General features: G+C 36.8%; 1 protein-coding gene across 3 annotated transcripts; it reads right to left on the reverse strand.

The window, feature by feature from the left end:
• Positions 1 to 439: 439 nt before the first annotated feature.
• ZNF330 (zinc finger protein 330) lies at positions 440 to 20,844 on the reverse strand. Of its 3 annotated transcripts, none has more exons than XM_032857174.1 (10): positions 20,661 to 20,844; positions 18,452 to 18,584; positions 16,530 to 16,549; positions 16,358 to 16,428; positions 13,571 to 13,650; positions 8,250 to 8,376; positions 7,861 to 7,965; positions 3,527 to 3,573; positions 2,347 to 2,464; positions 440 to 1,216 (listed from the first exon to the last, which is right to left on the reverse strand). In XM_032857174.1, the coding sequence occupies exons 2-10, from the start codon at positions 18,569 to 18,571 to the stop codon at positions 942 to 944; spliced, it is 963 nt and encodes a 320-aa protein (XP_032713065.1). In that variant the 5' UTR covers positions 18,572 to 18,584; positions 20,661 to 20,844; the 3' UTR covers positions 440 to 941. The 3 variants fall into 3 exon arrangements, with proteins under 3 accessions (XP_032713065.1, XP_032713066.1, XP_032713067.1); XM_032857175.1 differs by having other exon boundaries at positions 20,652 to 20,844; XM_032857176.1 differs by having other exon boundaries at positions 20,808 to 20,837.
• Positions 20,845 to 21,600: the final 756 nt, after the last annotated feature.

The raw sequence follows: 21,600 nt of genomic DNA on the forward strand, positions 1-21,600 counted from the left end.
CCAGCACAGCACCCCAATCCACCACCAGCACAAGGTGTACAACTGAAACCTGTGCCAGCAACTGCCTGTTCTCCACCTACCACTAGTGATGGGGTCTGGCCACATAACTCCGCATCTAGCACATCATTAGTTTCTACTACCTATTTTGCACAGTAGAGTAGAAATGAAGCAGTTTATACAAAAATACTGGAAATTTCCAAAATAAGTTTAAAAACTTGAGAACAAGAAATTAAATATCCAAAGTATAGAAGTGAAATACTAGATTTATTCAAAGACAAATGCGTAAATGCATCTGTGTAATAATACTGTCTCTGTCTCTGCAAACTATTCAGTCACCTTTGTCTATACATTTAGGCATTAATAAAAGGTACTGCTCAGGACACACACTGTGAAGAAAAAAATGAATGAATAATTGCTAAAACATACATATCAGGACTACTTAAGATACCATGGATATTTAATGAAAATTCAGCATTTAACATTTGATTCTCATCCTGTGGACTATAAGGAAAAATACAATAATTCATTTTACCCATTACCATCTTACAAAATCAGAGAGAATGAATATAAGCGGTGTTTTTTAAATAAAAACAGCAACCTAATTTCAATCAAATATATTACCATTCTATTTTTTTATCCTGTGTATGTATCTAATTGGCATAACCTACTGATTACTGAAATCAGTAAAACTCCAATCCATGATGCTTCAATTGCTGGGAATCAATAAACATCTTATACTTGGAACTCATTTTTTCTTATGCTATAAGCCTGATTATCAGCTCCTATAAAAACGCTATGCCCCACTCCTTGCCCCCAGGAGTGCATGACTAGTCTTTTGCACAAGGCTAAGTGACAGTACTTCTGAACATCCACACCCAATTCATCAAGCACACAGATTCTGGCTCATCTCGGACACAGTCACCCATGGGCAAGCAGCTCTCCTAGTTGTCCTGTTCCTCATAGTGAGCATAGCCACTGGCATAGGTCCTTCCTAAATTCAAATTAGTAAATAAATCTGATGACTCGGCATCTGAATCCTTTCCAACTTCATCTTCTTCCTCTTCATCATCCTCTGCTTCTTCTTCATCTTCCTCTTCATCATGGTAGCTGCTATCAGCATACTTATCAGAAGAAAGATTTTTCCAATAGGCATCATAACCAGAAGCTCCATCTCCCTCTTCGCCTCCAGTCTGCCTGCCAAATTTCAGGGACCGTGCTGCAAAAGACAGACATGTACATGGATGGCACTTTGTTTTGATTCTTCACATCTTCACTTTCTTCTACAATATACAAAATTATATGAACCTGACTGGCTGCTTCTTACTTCCTAATTTCCTCACTTAATACTTAACCGGAAAAAAAGAAGACCTTAGTAAAACCATCACTTCTAGCCTACTCAGAGCCTATATACATACCATATATAACATATAATAAAGACAACAGCGTCATTTCACTAAATCTAGAAAAAGCTGGAAAACAAAACAGCAGCACTCTCCAAACAATTCAAATAAGGCACATTAAAAACTAAAATGCTCTTCATTTGATGGATTAAAATTTTATTTTCAAATCACAGAACTATTGATTTCACATCATTACACTTTTCTTAAGAGAACCACTCTATAATTCTGGCATCCAACAAGACAAAGCCCTTCATTTCTTCTGCCTAAGTGGCAATATAGTTCAGTTCAAAAAATCAGCAAAATCATCAGTCTCACCTCATTGTACTAAAATGTACTACAACTTTGATTAAACAAAAGTATTTTCAGATTATGGTTCCACTCTGCTATGTTTGGTAAAGAGTCAAATTCTCTTTAACAAAATTGTAAATTGCATAACTACAAACATGTTTGTAGTAGTCTTACTCCTTCATAGAAAAGTTATATAAAAACCACAAAACTATTTCCTATAGTAGTGATATATGACATAATAAGCATCACTGCTCAAATACCTACAAAAAGCTTCAGAATGAATTTCAACTTCCAAGCACTGAAGATTACCAGCACTCGAATATTAAAGATTTATAGCTACTCAATTATTCAACAAGGAAAGCTTCAGCAAAGGCAAAAAAAATCACTTTTTGGTCTTAAATTTCAGTATTCACTATGTCATTAACTGAGTCAAATGCCAAACATCAAAGTGAATGATGGTGTATTTCTTAAGTTAAATTGAGAAACTTCACCCACAAATTTTCCAAGGCTATAAAATTCCATTTGCTTAAGAGAACACATTCATCTTTTCAAATATGAAGAAGAGGCAAAAACAAAAATAGAAAGAGAAAAAAAGAGATAAATCTTGTCTAAGCAAGAAAGCAAAATCACTCCATTGGTATTTTAAGAAGAGCCTTACTTGACATGCTGAGATCCTTAGTTTCCTGAGTTTCATGTCCACATTTGGGGCAGGGAGGCTGTTTACCTTTTTCTTGCTTAAATACTTTGCTCCTTGTATGATCATCACAGAAACAAGCCTATAAAGAAGTAAAAATAAGCAAGTAAATAAATAATTCAAAAAATATACAAAATTATCATTCAATATTTCCAGAAAACTTAAAGGCAGTTTTGTGAGGGTAGAGATTAAGACTTTTGTTGGGAATGGTCACACTTCTGATTTAAATTTCTTAAGGGAAATGGTCTTTTCCAGAACTCTCTGAACTATGACGTAACATAAAGCAGAAATTATACACAGGGTATGACAGCATAGGCACATTGATCCATTCATAAATACATGCGTGTTCACAAAGCCCCTGATGACATAATGGTGAACAGCCTATCCACCCTCACAGATATATAATCTAACTGCGGACACAGACAAGTGGAAAGGTAATTGCAAGACACTGCTCACTGAGAGGGAAGTGCAGTGGAGGGGCACTAAACCGGATATGGGATTCAGGAAAGGCTTCCTGGAAAACATGATGTGTTGGCTGAGAGCTGAAGGAGAACAAGGGTATAGTAGGGTAAGGTAAGCAAAACTGGAAGAGGGATGGATCTAAGGCAGAAGAAATAGCATAGATAACATCTGAAAGTCATTTGGTCAACTAGGGTAGATTTGAGAGAGAAAGGAAAGATAGGGTTAGGACCAGAAGAACCAGAGAAATGTTTCTGACAGGAAGTGAATGGGCTGTCCCTGTTTAGTGATCCTTGACAAACAGGAATGCTGGAGACAAAATCTAAGGAAATAGACCATTATGGAAGTCTTCCTTTCACTCAAACTCTCCTATAAGCAAGTGAATTTTAATGTTAGTTAAAATACATTCTCAACACTTTGGTCAGAATATTCTCCATAAACATAAGGTGTAAAAACACTGAGCCAAGATTCAGGAGACATGTGCATTAGTGTCTAAGATAAGCCAACTGGATGACCTTAGGAAAGTCACTCAGCTTTCTCAATTCAATTTCACAATCTTCAAAATAAAAGAAGTAAACTACATAATGTTTAAAAACCCTTGTTAGATTAATTATAGCTATAAATAATCCAAGGTGGAAGAGTACTGGGATTAAAAACACAATCTAAAAATAACAGACAAGTTTACCTTACAACGAAGACAGGAATGCTGACCAAGTCGATTGCATGAAACACCTATGGGCAAAAACAAAAAATACATAATGTCCAGATTCAACCTTGGAATGAAAACACTATTTTCCACAGATTTATACTTGATGTACTTAGCTCAATTATTAACATTTTTTTTTTTTGCCTCATAATATAACTCAGAGGACATACAAAATGAGATGGAATCCCCAGCCAGAAGGAAGGAAACAAAGTGCACACACACAGCATTATTTCACTAGTATGGCACTAATTATTCTCCAACCTCCTTCCATTTCTCCAATCTAGGAGATGGCAAACTTCATTAATTATATTTAAAAGAATGAAATGGTGAGACATCCTTTTTTCCATGACACTGGCTGAAATTCTTCCTTTATCAAATAATGCTTAAATCTTAAAAAGAGGGGCATCTGGGTGATTCAGTCGGTTAAGCGTCTGCCTTTGGCTTAGGTCATGATCTGGCGGTCTTGGGATGGAAGCCTCACATCAAGCTCCCTGCTCAGCGGGAAGCTGCTTCTCCCTCCCTTTGCCCCACCCCTTGATCCTGCTCTAAGTAAGTAAAAATATTTAAAAAATAAACAAATCTTAAAAAAAATAATTTTCTCTATTAATATATAATCTCCTGATGACACAGGCTATTACCATTTTCTGCATAACTTCTGATAAGGGAATAGAATACTTCAGATAGAAAAGGTGGCTATGAAGAGAAAATAATGTTCAAGTGGGCAGGAAAAGATGGGAAAAATCCCCAAATATTTTATTTCTATTTTGGTCAGTAAACCATGTTAATTTTGGTCATTACCTATAATTACTGAGGAAAAACCTAAACTTAAGTGCAAATATATTAGAAAAGCCAGAATGTCTGGCTCATATTGACTGTGTCAGAAATGGAAGAAAAAATAAGTACCAGAGATACAGAAGGAGAAAATAAACTAAGCCTTACCCTAATAAAGCCTGAATATAAAATTCACTTAGAGGTCTTGAAAAAATAAAGAGAAAAACAAATAAAAGGAAGCCTGTCTTTGTAATGTAAATATCTGACCAGATGTTTCTAATTTGGGAATTCTCTTACTTAATTTTCCCTGGTTGATGGGTAGCCTTTTTAATGTGCACAGGCAAGTATTTTTTTTTAAACTCAGGAATGATGCTCTCAATTATGTGTATTATCATTGCTTCTGCCCAAGTATCCCGCTTTCTTCCACAGTAATGCCAATAATTCAGTTGGATATGTATTATTTGTCCTATGTGTTAATAATAAAAAGTTAGAAAAAGTTTAAAAGTTTAAAAGAAAAAGTTATAAGTAAAAAGTTAAAAAAATAAAAGTTAAAAATAACAAAAAAGTTAAAAATAAAAAACTGAGTGCTTACTATAGTTGACCCTTGAACACGGGTTTGAACTGTGCACGTCTGCTTATATGTAGATGTTTTTCAATAAAGACAGCACAGTGCTTTAAATATATCTTCTCTGCCTTATGATTTCTTTAGTAACATTTTACTTTCTCTAGCTTACTTTAGCCTAAGAATATATTACATAATACATACAAAATATATGTTAATCAACTATTTATGTTATCAGTAAGACTTCTGGCCAATAGTAGGCTATTAGGAGTTAAGTTTTTGGAGGGTCAGAAGTTATATGCAGGCTGTCAATTGCGCAGAGAGTTGGTGCTCCTAACCTTCATACTGTCCAAGGGTTAATTATATTACATATATATAACAAATTACTCCAATAATAACCGTATTAGTTCATTCAGTCTGTAAGGACAAAAATCTGAAATCTCAATCATTTCTACCTGAAGATATGCCCAGGGAATTTTTTGGTTCCTTCTTCATTCAGTTAAAAAAAAGGGGGGGGGATATATTTAACCAAAATGTTATATATCTCTTCTAAATACATAGCTAGAACACATACTGAAAGTACAAAGCTCCCAACCCAATCTCCCATTGTACACCAGCCATTTCTATTTTCTTTTCTTTTAAGATTTATTTATTTGACAGAGAGAGAGAGAAAGCGAGCATACAAGTAAGCAGAGCAGCAGGCAGAGGAAGAAGGAGAAGCAGGCTCCCCAGTGAGCAGAGACCTGACCTGAGGCTCAACCCTAGACCCTGGGATCATGACCTGAGCCAAAGGCACTTAACCAACTGAGCCACCAAGGAGCCCCAGGCATTTCTGATACTGAAACTTTTCCTAACCCCACTACTTAAGGCTTTGACATGCCACAAGGACATGATCCCAAGAAATTAGTTGTTGCCTATCTTACCTCATCTCTACTTCTGGGAACTCAAACAAAGACAGAACATGGCCCTGCCATTCTTCTTTCCCTAATCACCTCAAGCCAACACACAGGCACTCCAGTTCACTGCCCAGTTCTTTCTCTCCCCAAGGGTTACAATCCTGGACATATATAAACACCATGAATTTCTCTCAGATTCTAAAATGGTTTGAGTTTCCTAGTTTTAAACTGGGGAATGGTTTCCATTTTAAATCTATTTCTATGTCTTCAGATTATTTTAAAAGAGAGCAGACTGGGATGCATCAAAGCCTGCTGATAACAAGCCATTTTATATCAGAAGTCCTGGAGCCATTTTAATTATTTAAAAAAAAAATACAGGCAGAGTCAACACATTTGTTTTGTTTTTTTCTTAAAACATCCTTCCCACTGATAATGCAGGTAAATAAGTATTTCAAATAATTTCTATATCGCCCAATAGGAATTGGTAAGTAAGTAAGTAAGTAAGGTCAATCCTATAAATGAGATATGACCAAGTAAGGGGGTGGAAATAATCTATATCTTTGGGGCGTATGGATATGGTTAGGAAAATATTTCAGAAAAAACAAGCAGCGAACGGCAACTGGCAAAGAAAGAATGGCAAGAAAAAAATAAAGCAATGAAGAAAAAAGGTAAAGATAAGTTACAGTAAACCAAAGACACCTGGAAACCTACAATGAGCATGACCTTAATATCAGGTATCAAAGACATGATGAGAGCTTTATCTTAATCTTGTCAACTATTCATTTTTCCTTTGTCTTTTACTGAATCACTAAAACTTCCTGATGAAATTATAGCCTTATCACTCACAGTTGCCTATCTTTGGGGCCACATGGCTACAAAATACTCAAAGCTCTTCACGTCCCAACTAAAGTAATTCAATTTTTATATTGCACATTTTGCAGAAGCCTAAGAATGGCTCAAAAATGCTATTTATTTTGAGATGTTCTTTAACCTTTAAGAGTTTCTATAGGAATATTCTAAGAATTACATATATACACATTTATATATACATGTATAAACTAATAAACTATCAACTTTATAGGAGAATATAGAGATTAGCATTTCATATCAAAACAAAAACCAAATTCAAGGAAGTGAGTGTCTGGGGAACTTCAGCCTTTCCTATAATGATATCTACTGTTTAATAAGGAAGGGCTTTCTAAGTAAAAGTACCATAATAACACTTTATATGGATTTGCATTTTAATTAACTCTTTGAAAAAGAAATTAGCATCTTTCTTTAATATATAAGGAAACTCAGCTTTAGAAAGATTTGGTGATTTGCCCAAAATCACATAACCAGGAAGTAGAATTTAAGTAATGTTTTGATTCTAAATCTTGAGCTTTGAGAATCAAAAATAATGCAGAAATAAAATGTAATCTATCCATAAAGATAATCCCATTGATACTACCCAATCAGTAACACTGGTTCTCAAACTGGAAGATACATGACAATTATGTGTGTGGGTAAAATACATATGCCTGTACCTATCATAGACTTCAAACAGAGAATCACCAGGGATGAGGCCGGGGTGCCTAAATTTTTAAAAAAAACCTCCACAGACGTTTCTGATGCATACTCTTGTCTAACAACCACTGGAACCAACTGGCAGGAACAAACTAGGGGTAGTGTCACATACCACTTACTTCAAGGCATTTGGAAATGGCAGGGGGTGGGTGGCGGGGGGCGGTGGAGGCAGGTAGAGGTGGGAGTGGTTATAGTAACTTGGGAAGTGAAAATGGTATTCAGTACTCAGGACCAGGAAGGCTACAAGCTCTATAGTGCCTGATCAATCCCATGTAACAAAGAACTGACCCAACCAAAATGCCAGTGGCATCCCTATTGAAAAAAACAAAAGTATGTGGCTCTGATTTTTATTTATTTATTTATTGGTTCTGAATTTTTTTTTAGAAACAGAAAATAGATATTAAGTTGAATTATAGTCCACAAGAGGCTGCATGAAAAACTAGATTCTTTTTTGAGTCTAACACTTAATACTATTAAGAACCCTGGGTATAAAGGACATCTAATTTATAAAAACTTACATTTGAATGTTTCCGCCTCTAAAACCTGGCAGCTGGCTTGATGTTCAAATTGATCATCTTCACAGAGAAAGTTATGACAAAAAGAACAACTGAATATTCTGCCTCCTGTTGGATTAAAAAATAAAACCCACAAGTGAAACATGATAAATTTCAATTTAAAGAAGCCATAAATACCAATTTAAAGAAGTCAAGCAATTTACTTCAGAATTACACCAAAATGACACAGTAGTTTTTGCTCTGGTAAAGGCTACAATGAAAACTGCCAAATTGAACCATAAAAAACTGGACTCCCACAACCCCCTGGCTACTCATATAAAAAGAGCATCCAGAATGTTTCAAAGTCAACCTTTACTTAGAGTAAAGTTCATCGCTTGTATGTAATCACTCACCGTGGTCCCAGACACCTCGCTCACACTCCACACACTCAGCATCAGTAAGAGGACAGGCACAGGCATGTGTGCTGAGACACTTCCTACCGTGGCAAACCCAAGCTTCACAGAAGTCACATATTGCACCCTGTAACCAAGGAACACAAAAAATTAATCTTTGTCACGTGCCTGGCTGCAACCATTGTTTAGCCAGGCAAACAATGGCAACCATCAAAATTGTATACATTTAGCAATTTATCAACCCTTAGTGATAGTGGGTGGCTTCATTAAAGAAAAAATTTTGCTTAAATCAAAATTAAAGAGGGTTCTCTGAAAATCAAACTACTTCACCAACAGCTATTTACAATATAAAAAACTTGGCTATATATCAAAAGAGTAAGAAGCAAGGAGGGGGAACTATACATTTAGCCCTAATACTAATCATTAAAGTAAGTCACAGAGCTAAAAGTGTTGCCTTCTCACTGAATTCTAATTCGAATGGTGTCCAGAGTCCACATTTAAGCATTCTTATCTATCACAATTATAGTAACTGAACTGAATTTTTTCAATTAGAAATATTTCTTAACTTCTAACTGAACATAATAAAAAAAAGGTACAAACTTGCAGTCACATATTAAATAAGTTATGCGGATGTAGTGTACAGCATGGTGACTGCAGTCAATAATACTTTATTTCTTTGAAAGTTGCTAAGACAGTTGATCTTAAAAGTTCTCATCACCAGAAAAAAATTATAACCATGTGAGCTGATAGATGTTAACTAGACTTACTGTGGCGATCATTTTGCAATATATACAAACATCAAATCATTATGTTATGCACCTGTGTGATACTGTGATTTATAATAAATATATATTCCATCTTCTAAAAAAATAAGTATTTAAGAAAATTCCTTCCTGAATCATTTATAAAATAATTCACATAGCTTTTTTAGAATAACTGAGAAAAAATATTAAACTTCTGTCAGCATCTTTTTTCTGTTAAGGCTACTTATGCTTTGAATCATTACATTTCTTTGTGGAAAAAAAATTAAAATAATTATACAGAATTAGGGAATTTGGATGGCTCAGTTGGTTAAGCAAGTATCTTCAGCTAAGGTCATGATCCTGGAGTCCAGGATCACCAGGGAGGGAGTCTGCTTCTCCCTCTGACCTTCCCCCCTCTCATGATCTCTCTCTCATTCTCTCTTTCAAATAAATAAAACCTTAAAAAAAAAAAAAGAGAGAGAGAAAGAGAATTAAATAGGGTAAGACTCTCCAATTCTACATCAAGATAACACAATGACATCTATAGAATATTAACTGCTAGAAAGAATATTAAGAAAATGGGACTAGGGATGCCTGAGAGGCTCAGACGGTTAAGCATCTGCCTTCGGCTCAGATCATGATCCCAGGGTCCTGGGATGGAGTCCCGCATCAGGCAGCCTGCTTCTCCCTCTGCCTGCCATTCCCCCTACTTGTGTGCGCTCGCTCGTGCTCTCGCTCTCTCTCTCTCTCTCTCTGACAAATAAAATCTTAAAAAAAAAAAAAGAAAGAAAGAAAAAGAAAACAAGAAAAAAAGAAAAGGTCTTTCCTTTATAGGTGACAAATAGGGGCCCAAGTCTTAAGTCCAAATCCCAGAGCTACATTACAGTGGAGCTGGGATTTAAACCAGTGTTCTGAATTTCAACTCAATGTTCTAGTATTCAAGATTCTCTGTAACAGAAGTAGTAAAGAACAAGTAGGAAGGATGTTTTTTGAGCTATAAAAATGGATTATCACTGTGGAGAGTAAATCCTCAAATACATCTCTTGGAACATCCAGGTTCTAGCAACAAAAAGATGATACACTAAACTGAGTAATCCGGGAGAGTTTACAAGAGATGATTTACAAAGGACAGAGAAGGGCTTAGAAAAAACATAAGGGATGATCCAGACAACCCCTGAGCCTGAAACAAGGGGAGAGGAGGGAGTTACCAGAACCTTGAAAGAGAGCAGTGTGGAGAAGATTACCTGGCCATATAGAGAGAAACCGTGGCCAATCCACGTCCAAACAAGGGTAACGGTGTCGAGAGAGCTTGAAGAATGAACACCCAGACTGTACTGTCCTCCCAACTACAGGTGTCCTACCAGGGCCTCCACTGGCTGAACCCAAAGGGAAGCCAGAAGGTAAGAAAGAAAGACACTGACCAGTCCATACACACAGGTCAGTTCCCAGGGCAAAGCAGGGTATAAAAGAGGGAAGAGAGAGGGAATTTTGACAGACAAAGAGAAGATTCCCAGAATATCACTTTTCTAGAATTTACAGCTAATGATAACTGAGTCTACTGAAATGTTTTATATAAGACATCATTCACATTCAATTCAATTCACAACTTGGTGAATTTTTTAAAAAGCATTTGATAAATCTGGACATAAGCAAGCTACCAAGGAAGATTACATTGATTTATGAATAAAGATAATACTGACAATCCTATATTTAAAAATGAAGAGAAATTCACAAGATACTGATGAATAAGTCTAGTTTCTTGCTTCTATAAGATATCCACATATGAAATAGATCATATAAAGGTGTGCTTCATGATGGAAAATAATGTTCTTGGGAAGTTACTATAAATAAAATATCTGCTTGACATAGAAGTACTATTACTTTTCTCATGGAATGAAATTTGGACCTGAGCATAAAAATCACACAACAGTGGGGCGCCAGGGTGGCACAGTCATTTAAGCGTCCGACTCTTGGTTTTGGCTCTGGTTGTGATCTCCGGGTCATGAGAAATGGCCCCGCATTGGACTCCTTACTCAAGTGTGAAGTCCGCTTGGGTTTCTCTCTCCCTCTGCATCCCCTCCTCTCTCAAATAAGTACGTTTTTTAAAAAAATAAATAAGCCACCCAACAGAATACAGTAAAATTGGTTTAAGAGCTATTTGTTAGTGAAAAAGAGAGCAAAATGCATCACACAACTCTTTTTATTGCAGCATACCTCATTTTCTTGTGCTCCATTTTACTGCTCTTCACAGCTAGTGTATTTTTTATATATTGAAGGTATGTGGCTGCCCTGCACCATCAGGGCCATTTTTCTAATAGCATTTGCTCACTTCGTGTCTCTGTATTACATTTCAGTAATTCTCACAGTATTTGAACTTTTTTATTATTATTATATTTGTTATGGTGATCTGTGATCAGTGATCTTTGACATTAGTATTGTAATTGCTTTGGAACACCACAAACTGTGCCACGTAAGACAGCAAACTTAATCAGTAAATGTTTTATGTATTGTGACTGTTCCAATGACCAGCTGTTCGCCCACCTCTCTTCCTCTCCTTGGGCCTCCCTATTCCCTGAGACACAACAATACTGACATTAAGCCAATTAAAACCCTACAATAGCCTCCAAGTGTTCAAGTGAGAGAGTCATGTGTTTCTCACTTTTATTTATCTTTTTTTTAAAAGATTCTTTTTATTTATTTGACAGACAGAGATCACAAGTAGGCAGAGAGGCAGAGAGAGAGGGAGAAGGAAGCAGGCTCCCTGCTGAGCAGAGGGCCCGATGTGGGGCTCGATCCCAGGACCCCGGGATCATGACCTGAGTTGAAGGCAGAGGTTTTAACCCACTGAGCCACCCAGGCACTGTTTCTCACTTTTAAATCTAAAGCTAGGGGGCACCTGGGTGGCTCAGTGGGTTGAGCCTCTGCCTTCGGATCAGGTCATGATCTCGGGGTCCTGAGATCAAGCCTGGCGTCGGACTCTGCTCAGCGGGGAGCCTGCTTCCCCCTCTCTCTCTGCCTACTTGTGATCTCTCTCTCTCTGTCAAATAAATAAATGAAATCTAAAAAACAAAAAGAAAAAAATCTAAAGCTAAAAATGATTAAGCTTCATGAGGAAGGCAGGTTGAAAGCTGAGACAGGCCAAAAGTAAGCCTCTCATGCCATACTCAGTGAAGTTGTGAATGTAAAAAAAAAAAAAAAGCTCTTGAAGAAAACTAACAGTGCTACTCCAATGAACACATGAATGATAAAAAGACAAAACAGACTTATTGCTGATATGAGAACAGATGAGGAGTTGCTTCTTACGAATGAACAAAGAAAGTGATTTCTTAAGATGGAATCTACTCCTGGTAAAGATGCTGTGAAGACTATTGAAATGACAACCTAGGATTGAGTCTGTTATGTAAACTTGGTTTATAAAGCACCAGCAGGGTTTGAGAGGACTAACTTCCAATTTTGAAAAAAGTTTTTCTATGGGTAAAATGCTATCAAACAGCATTGCGTGCTATGGAGAAATTGTTATTTTTTAAGAAACTGCAACAGCCACCCCAACCTTTGGTAACCATCACCCTGATCAGTGGCCAATAACATCGAGGGAAGACTCTCCACCAGCAAAAGATTACGACTCACTGAAAGATCAGACGATGGTTAGCATTTTATTGCAATATTTTTTAATTAAGGCATTAAAATGTTTCTTTAGATTAATGCATTAAGTAGACTGCAGTATACTAAATACTGTAAACATAACCTTTATATGTACTGGGAAACCGAAAAATTAATTTTTATTCTATTGCAATATCTGCTTTATTGCAACTGTTTAGAACCAATACACAGTATCTCTGAGGTATGTCTGTATTTAAAACAATGAATTTCCTTAGAAAATTCTACATGTAATGAGGAAATTATGTTTAAGTCTACATTAAATATGTATTCTTTTTTGAAATGTAAAGCTATAAAAAAAAAAAACCCACTAATAGTAGGGTTCTTTTGAAACTAGGATGCTTTTTAACCAAAAGCTTGAACCTTGGGGCACCTGCGTGGCTCAGTCGTTAAGCATCTTCCTTCGACTCGGGTCATGATCCCAGGGGGTCCCGGGATGGAGCCCTACAACGGGCTCCCTGCTCAGCAGGAAGTCTACTTCTCCCTCTCCCACACCCCCTGCTTGTGTTCCCTCTCTTGATATCTCTATCAAATAAATAAATAAGTAAAATCTTAAAAAATAAAAAAGGAGAAAAAGCTTGAACCTTGCTTAAGCAGGGCTTTCAGTACAGTAAATGACAGTCTATGAGGTCTGATTAAGATACCTTAGAAAGGTACCACTGACAAATGAATCTTTGTTTAAGTCAACTTTAAATAAGTTTCCATTTCTTGTCCGTTTTCCAATAAGAAAAGGAAGCAATCAAAAGTAAGTGGATAATATAGGCAAATCATTCAAAGAATATGCCATAGGTAAACCAGAAAATTCCAGATTGACTGAATCAAGGACAAAACAGTACTATTTAGAAAAAATAATCATTGCTCAGACAGATTTTTCTTATCCTTAGAAACATGCTTGTCTAAGAGATGAAGACAAGAACTTACCACCATAGAAAGGCCAGTACTGTACACACCAGCATGCTTTATGACACAGTCTGAAGACTTCATCATGCATTTTGTTTTCCCTAGTAAAAACACAAATTTGCATTATCAGTCTTGCAGAGAGTAGTACATGTAAGTACTCACTAATGCTGCTTTTTATCTAGCCTCAATTCCTATAGAAGTAACTTGAAAATGGATAGAAATCAGTTTACTGCTCATGTTACAAAAAAAAAAAAACCACAGTGTAACTGAGATCTACCCTGATCTTTTAAGAGTAGAAATTTATAAGTATATCTATAAAAATGTATTACACATAAAATTATATGCTAATTATTTGTACTCAGATCAGAAACTCCAAGTTAATAGTTTATAACCTAACAATCATTAAAGCAGTTTAAAATCTTGTGAATTTTCAGATGAATTAATACAGATTTTAAAAAGCTATGCTTTAAAATGAATTTCACAGTTTGTAACTCACAATAAAAACAGCCTGGTTTAAAATTATTGTTTATTTCTTTCCACAGAACATCTCAAACCAAATCAAACCATGATTATGCAACTTACCTAATTCATTTTTTAAGTTTATCCATATGTAAAAATTTACAAATTTAGTCCCCAAATAAACATTCTTCCAAAAGAATTTTGAAATAGTGCCAAATGAGCAGGAAAAAACCAGGAATACAGTGACAGAGCTAAAAATCAGACTACAGCCACAAAAGCTCTGAGCTAACAGCAAATTACCAACACAAAACACTATCAGGAAGTTCATTCATCATATACTATGTCAAAATTAATGGTGACATATTAATCACCCATCTCAGACTCTGCAAAGTAGAACACGAAACACACAGAAGATGCACAATTTTCCATTATCTTGACTATGTGAGGAACGAAGCTAGGACATAGGAAATGGGAAGAGAGACTGGAAATGACAGACAGCAGCTACCCAACTGTTCCACATCTAAGTACAAGAATCAGTAAGTAGGAAATAAATCCATGTACCCAGCACTATATAATTCAAGCCCAGATAACCATGAAAACATGGGAGGCTCCCAGCAAGAACTCAATCTCCATAATCTATTTTCTCATTCTTTTTTTCTTTTCTTTTTTAAGATTTCACTTATTTATTTGAGAGAGAAAGATAGAGAGCACGTGCACGGGAGCGCACAACCTGAGGGAGGGGCAAAGGGAGAAGGAAAAGCAAACCACCTTCCCCCTCGGCAGAGAGCCCAAGATAGGGCTGGATCCAGGACCCTAGATAATGACCTGAGCTGCAAGTCACCAGACACTTAACTGACTGAGCCACCCAGGAGCCCCTCTATTTTCTCATTCTATATTCGTCTTTTATAAAATAAGGATATAAAAACTGTCAGTCAAGTAGTCTCTCTAGGCCAGTTTTTTTTGTTTTTGTTTTTTTGTTTTTTAAGTAGGCTCCACACTGGGCCTGCTTAATGCCAGGCTTGAACTCACGACCCTGAGAGCAAGACCTGAGCTGATAAACCCCAAAAGATGGCCTCTTTGGAAACTTGAGCTACACTAGAAATATTCAGGGATATAGTCCTAAACTCTACTAAATTTTCTGTGATGTTATTATACATAAACACATTTATGTGAGTATATCCCAAATTGTGTTCCCCTTGAAACTATCATCCTATAACCAAAGGGAGTATTTGTTCAAATAAAAGTTTGGGGAATAAATCTGGTGTGAACAAAACTAATTAGGTTTCTTTACTGGAGGTCCTCAGAACCTTTAACATACAAGTATGTAGCAGAAATCTCCCAGATAGAAAGGCAGGGATGAGCTAAGCAGCATTTCTCAAATGTACGCATTCTTTAAAGAAAAACCTATTAAGGGCACCTGCATGATTCAGTTGGTTAAGTGTATGACTTGATTTCGGCTCATGCCCTGATCTCATGGTTCTGAGATCGAGCCCTGCATCAGGCTCTGAATTGGGTGTGCAACATGCTTGGGATTCTCTTCTCTCCTTCTCCTTTTGCCCGCCCCTCTGTCTCTCTCTCTCTCTCAAAAAGGAAAGGAAAGGAAAGGAAAGGAAAGGAAAGGAAAGGAAAGGAAAACAAAGGAAAGGAAAGGGATAGGAAAAGAAAAGAAAAGCAAAAAGACAAGACAAGAAACGATAAGCCAAGAAAGAATTACCTATTAATAGCTCAAGTATTCTGTGGAAGACTATTTGGGAAACGCCAATCTTGTTATTCTATGAACTACCATTTAGTTTTACCATTTAGTTTACTTTGAATAATCATTTACTCTGAATGAATACCTGGGAGCTGAATATGTAGCTTAGGAACTCTACTGCAGTCACTTGGGAAAACATATGAAGAAACTCAAGAATAATATGGTAAGAGTCAAACAGAAAAAAACTGGCACCAGTAAATGTGGAATAAATTTATTCTCAGTGGTCTAAGATACTGTGGGCAATATCAAAACTTAGGAATCAAAACTTAGAAAAGTATACAAACAGATATCAACAAGATAAAGATATATATAACTAAAAATTCAGGTGACCAAATGTTATTAGTCAGAAATCTGATCTTTTAATGTTTACAACATGGTACTAACCTACATCCAAACTGTACCATAATTATTTTTCAACCTTACATCAAAGAGACAAAATCAAGGCTTGATACACCAAATAACAATTTGTTGTTTCATTAATGATAAGGTCTAACAGTATTATAAAAACTGATAAACCCACACATTCAAACTGATTAACTGCAAAACAAATGGTTGATAAAAGAAAAGGCTTAAGTCCTCAGTTTTCATATACTTACCACACTGTGCACAAATTGGTAACTTCTGTACAGAATTGCAAAAATAGCAAAACGCTCTATTCTTCTGCCGCCTTGTCATATGAAATAAAATTTTAAAATATAGTCAATATCAGATAAAAGGTTAGAGGATCTATATTATTACATACAGATAGAAAAAGAAATAAATATTTACCTCTGACACTTGTCACACTCCTGTAAAATATAAAAACATAACAATTTTCTACTGGTTGAAAATGCAAATTTACTTTCATTATAAAGAATACCATTTTTCATGCTAAAATTTGAGTAACACTTTGCCAAAGCCTCTAACTTCATCCACATACACAAGCATATATACATACTTTACTAACAAAAGTATGTTCCTGGACATACTTTCTTTAGTAACACCAAAGAAAGGAGTGGCATTTCCAAATAGGCTACATAAATACAGCAATGGTTTGGTTTTTTGTTGTGTTTTGTTGTTGCCGTTGCTTTTTAATCAGACAAATATTACAGAATAGACATAAGAAATAGTAGAGAACACAGTATGATGAAGCTTGCAGAAAATCTAGAATCTTAAAACATGGTACTAAAAGTTTTCAACAGTCTGGTCCCTAACCACTTTCAAACCTTGGTGGCCTATTCTCTTTAGATTCAAGTCACTATCTGTCAGCCATTCATGAAATAGGTCTTGTGCTTTTTCCAGGCCTTACTATTATAATACTTTTCCTTGAAAAGTCTATCTTTACCACTTTCCCTGTTGAAAGTTCTGATGATGAACCTACCTCCTCTATGAACTGTACCCCATCCATGCACATGCACTCAAGTTTATCCTTGTTTTACCCAAATGTCCCTTATCAAACTCTAGCCTTCATCATGTGTATTTACACATGTGAGTCAATTCTTTTGTTTGTCCCATCCCCCTCTCTAGTCATCTCTAGAAACGACTCTGAAGGGAGTCTCTACCACCTGTCCTATCTGTGTTATGTAAACCTGGTCCCTCCCACCCCCAAGGCCAGTCATAAACGTTAGCCCTGGGATGGGCACCTAACCAAGTCCAATCTAACAGTTCTTTCCCTCTGTGACAACATTCTGGGAGGTGAGACACACAAGCTACCACTACCTAAAACCCAAACCAATGGGGTAAGACAATCTGAGAAAATGGAACTAATAAGGAAAAAGAAACACAAGCAAAAGATGGAACTACAAGGCTGTTCATGTTCTAGGCATCCCTGAGCCCCAGTTACATCCTTGCCCTGCCCAACAACATATTAGTTGATAAACTCTATTTCTTCCTAAAGTTACTTAAGTTGGATTTGTAACTTATAAACAAATATTAAGTAATACACAAAATGACTGACCTATGAACTTGTCAAAACAAGGACTGTATAACCCACAGTGCCTAAAATACTACCTGGCACAAAGTAGATGCAAAAGAAACATTCGGGGATTTAAATCTTACTAAGCATTTCATATGATCCTTAGATGAAACAAAAGGAGAAGAAAGAGGAGTAGCAGGAACAGAAAAAGTAGAGAGGACTGGAAATAGGGAAATATGGGACAAGTCAGAGAAACATGGACCAAAAAAAAAAGAAAAGAAAAGGGTTATAATCACATGATAATCTTACTTTTTTATACTTTGACCAAACAAACCCAGAAATGATCAGGACTAACACACTGAGCATAGCAAAGAAGATAATAGAACAGTTAGCCAAAAGAGATGTCAAGAAAAGGGAAAAGTTTAGAAAAGAAATCAAATAAGTTAAGAACTGCTAAAAGAACTAATGAAAAGGCTCCAACTAATAGGACAAAATATGCATAAAGTTTAGAGAAGTTGGAAATCATCACACAATCCCTAGTACGCATTCTTGTTTCATATCTATTCGTCACTAACAGCAGCCCAGGTAATACGCTAGGTTTATAAATAACATAAAATCAAACAAAATCATTGCTACTCAGTATTACTGAAAACAATGGGCATGCCTCTAACACAGATTCAAAATTCAATAAAATATATGCGGCAACACTGTATTCACTAAAATTTTATTCAAGCATTTTTCAGATAAGTATTATATAGTTTTTCAACCACCAACAGGTATCCAAAAAAGCTGTTACCATTGATGCATTGCATGGATGTTTAGCTAAATCTATGGTGCTTCTTGATGCTCTGAGCTGTTTTTCCCGTTCCCGGCGGTTCTCTGCCTTCTTCCTCGCACCAGTCTTTTTTTTAGGCATTTTACCCCTCTTTCTACACAAGAGAACAGAGAAGATATAATTGCCAGGTTGCATTTGCTATTTTAAATAAACTAAGAAATTGGAGAATGAAGTGTTTTTACTCATTAAATTTTAAACTCAAACCTAGCACTTTGACTGGTAAGCACATTTTAAGCCTTTATGAAATATTAAATATACATTATCCCAAATAAAATAGATGATTTTTAAAATAAGGCACTTATTTGCACTACAATTCTAAAGAATGTAAACATCAAGAAAATTATATCCTAGAAGCCAAATGTTTTCTTTTCCCACCGAGAAAAAAGAAAAAGTTTCTCTCATGTTAAGTATTCTTTAAAAATTACTCTGTATATTGTCTAGGTGAGCTTGCTGGCTACTGAGATCAAGTCCCCATCCCCTCCCATTCAACCCTAGGGTGCCACTGTCAGCAGGGAGTCTGCTTGAGGATTCTCTCTCCCTCTGCCCCTCCCCCTCCTCATGCTCCCACACTTGCTTGCTCCCAGATAACTAAATCTTAAAAAAATAATAAAAAATAAAAATTACTACATTTTAAAAACTTAAGCATATAACTTTAATAAGAAATATTTAAAACTGTATTATTTACTCAGTTTATATCATTTTTTGAGCTATTCATTCAACTTCATAAGATTAGAAGTATAACAAGTCTTATTTCTCCTGTGTAATAACTCAACAAAACATCTAACAAGTCAAATCAAATGACAACATTAACTGCAAAGCCAAACCTCTCTAAAAAGATATTAAAGGTATTACAGTTGCTTTGACTCTGGAAGCTGTCCCTCTCTCTACATGTAACTGAGCATATAATTTTAACAGAGTTCTATTTATGTTCAGGAGTATGTATTATAAATGAGTATGTATGTAAAGTCCTGTATAAATAAGGCCTTTCAAACTGGCTTTCGTATTTCCTTACTTAGTTGAAAGAACTACCACATTTAGAAAAATATGATTTTTACTAAATAACACATTTTTATTTGACCATTCATCCAATCTGCACACTACAACTTCCCTGAGGATTTCAGCCTGTCTTTCTTGACAATGTTCATCTCCGCGCCCTGCCTGGCACATATTAAGAGGTCAGTAAACGAAGAGACACATGAATAGATGGGTCTATGTACTTGCTTCAAAATATGAATCTCAAGTTTCTTCATAGTCTTCAAAATACATGTTTTTTAATATTTTCTAAGATTGATTCTCAAAAATCAACTGTAGAAATTCCTAAAAAATACAGAATTACACATCTAGGCCTTGTTCAAGATCTACAAATTCTAAACTTCCAAGGACAGGATTAAGTTTCCCTGGTGACTATGACACAATCTCCCTGAAGGCACAAACATTCTCTTCAAAGAAACCAAAATACGTCCATGATACATGGAGCGATTTCTAAGAAATCACACTTTGAATACACATTTCTCATTTAAAAGGCCCTATTACAATACGGTGAAGTCGTGCACCAGCTTGCTCATTTTACTGTTTTCCTAGTTGGGTGTCTACTCTTAACGTTAAAATGTCCGAGTAAAAGCCAAGTGGTGGGAAGAGGAGACTTAAAAATATAGACAAATCGGGCCAGGAAGTTTAGTAGGTAGTCAGCCAAGTAACTCCACGCCCACGAGATCACCCTTTCAGTATTTAAAATTTCAAAAATCTACAGGGTGAAAAAAAATTGTGTAGTCCCCTGCCAAAGGAACTTGGAAAGCAATCACGGGGTGATCATTCCCGTAGGGATTTTTGCGTCCCCAGGGGTGAAAAGGCTCAGGCTGAGCCTCGATTTTTTTTTTCCTCCAATTTGTTTTTGGAAAGTTAGAAAAGTAATTCTTTTTCTCATCTTATATAGGTTTAAGCCCTTCCCTAATAACGCTTCGACTTAAGACGTGACCTGTGTCACCTAATGAGGAAAAAGGCACAGGGTCAGCGCAGCTTTGGAGGAAAAACCTGCAATCGGAGGACCCAGCGGGGTGATGGGGGCGTCCAGAGGCGACAGCGGAGGTGCCACGCGGTTCGGGGAACTGACAACCATCACCCGCCCGCGGGACGCCCTCCCTCACGCGCGCTCCGGGCCGACCTCGCTCACCCTTGCGGGGAGGCCGGGCTCACTCCGGGGGCAGAGGGGCAGGGAACAGCGTGAGGCCAGCCCGCGACAGCAGCAACTCCAACTTGCGGGCCGCGACTCCAGGGAAGAAGCTACTAAAACCGAAGGAGGGTAGACAGAGCCAATTTCCGACACTAGGAGCCGGACCGGATGTCCTCTTACGCCAGCAGCGTCTTTACGCCGGCGCGTCGGCAGGAAAGGGTCCGCCCACTTCTATTTGCTCCGCCCCGGTCCCGCCCACTCCCGCGGGGGGCGGGGCTCCCACTCCTGGATGGGGGATTTGACCCAGCAGGAAGAGGCTACCTGAATAAACAGGAAAAAAGGAAGAGGAAGACAGGGTATGGGAAAGCCCAGGAAATTTTATTTTTTCAGAAAAGGAGAAATCTAAAGGAAGAGGGAAATGAATTCACATGCATTTACTGACTGAAATAGAAAATTCTTGCCTAAGTCTTTGGAACTTTCTGTTACCTACATCTTTTGTGCCTTACAACCTACTTTATATGTTTGCTGTGCAAACTGTGAACTCCATTCTTTTGTGAACAAATTTTCCCACATTAAGGGCCTCTAGTCTGTGTTCTGCCTTGTCCTTAATTGAAACCTAACATCCTCTCCCTTACAAAGACGACTTGCTTTAAACCTCTATGAAGTGAAAGGTGCTCATTTTTGCACACTTCATCTCTTGGTTAGAAGGTATGGTCAGTCCTCTTGTTCCCCTGTACCTCACTCAGATAATTATTCTTCCTTTCTTTATAGCCATACAACTTTTTTTTCCTTCGTTGTTGCTATTTTTTTACCCACTCCTTATTGGTGGAAAACTTTGGAACCTGACTTCCAACTTCTGCTATCACCCAGAATCACACTAACATCCAAACCCATTCATTCTTTTAGGTTCTTGATTTCAACTCCACTAGTCATCACCACC

The sequence above is a fragment of the Lontra canadensis genome, unplaced genomic scaffold (genome assembly GCF_010015895.1).
Source record: "Lontra canadensis isolate GAN:19392208 unplaced genomic scaffold, GSC_riverotter_1.0 scaffold1, whole genome shotgun sequence".
In the NCBI taxonomy this organism is placed as follows: Eukaryota; Metazoa; Chordata; class Mammalia; order Carnivora; family Mustelidae; genus Lontra; species Lontra canadensis.

Coding starts and splice junctions, on each gene's coding strand:
- ZNF330 (XM_032857174.1), bottom strand. CDS start 18,571: ATGCCTAAAAAAAAGACTGGTGCGAGGAAGAAGGCAGAGAACCGCCGG. Junction 16,429..16,529: donor GAGTGTGACAAGTGTCAGAG/GTAAATATTTAT, acceptor TCATATGACAAG/GCGGCAGAAGAATAGAGCGT. Junction 7,966..8,249: donor GCGAGGTGTCTGGGACCACG/GTGAGTGATTAC, acceptor TTAATCCAACAG/GAGGCAGAATATTCAGTTGT.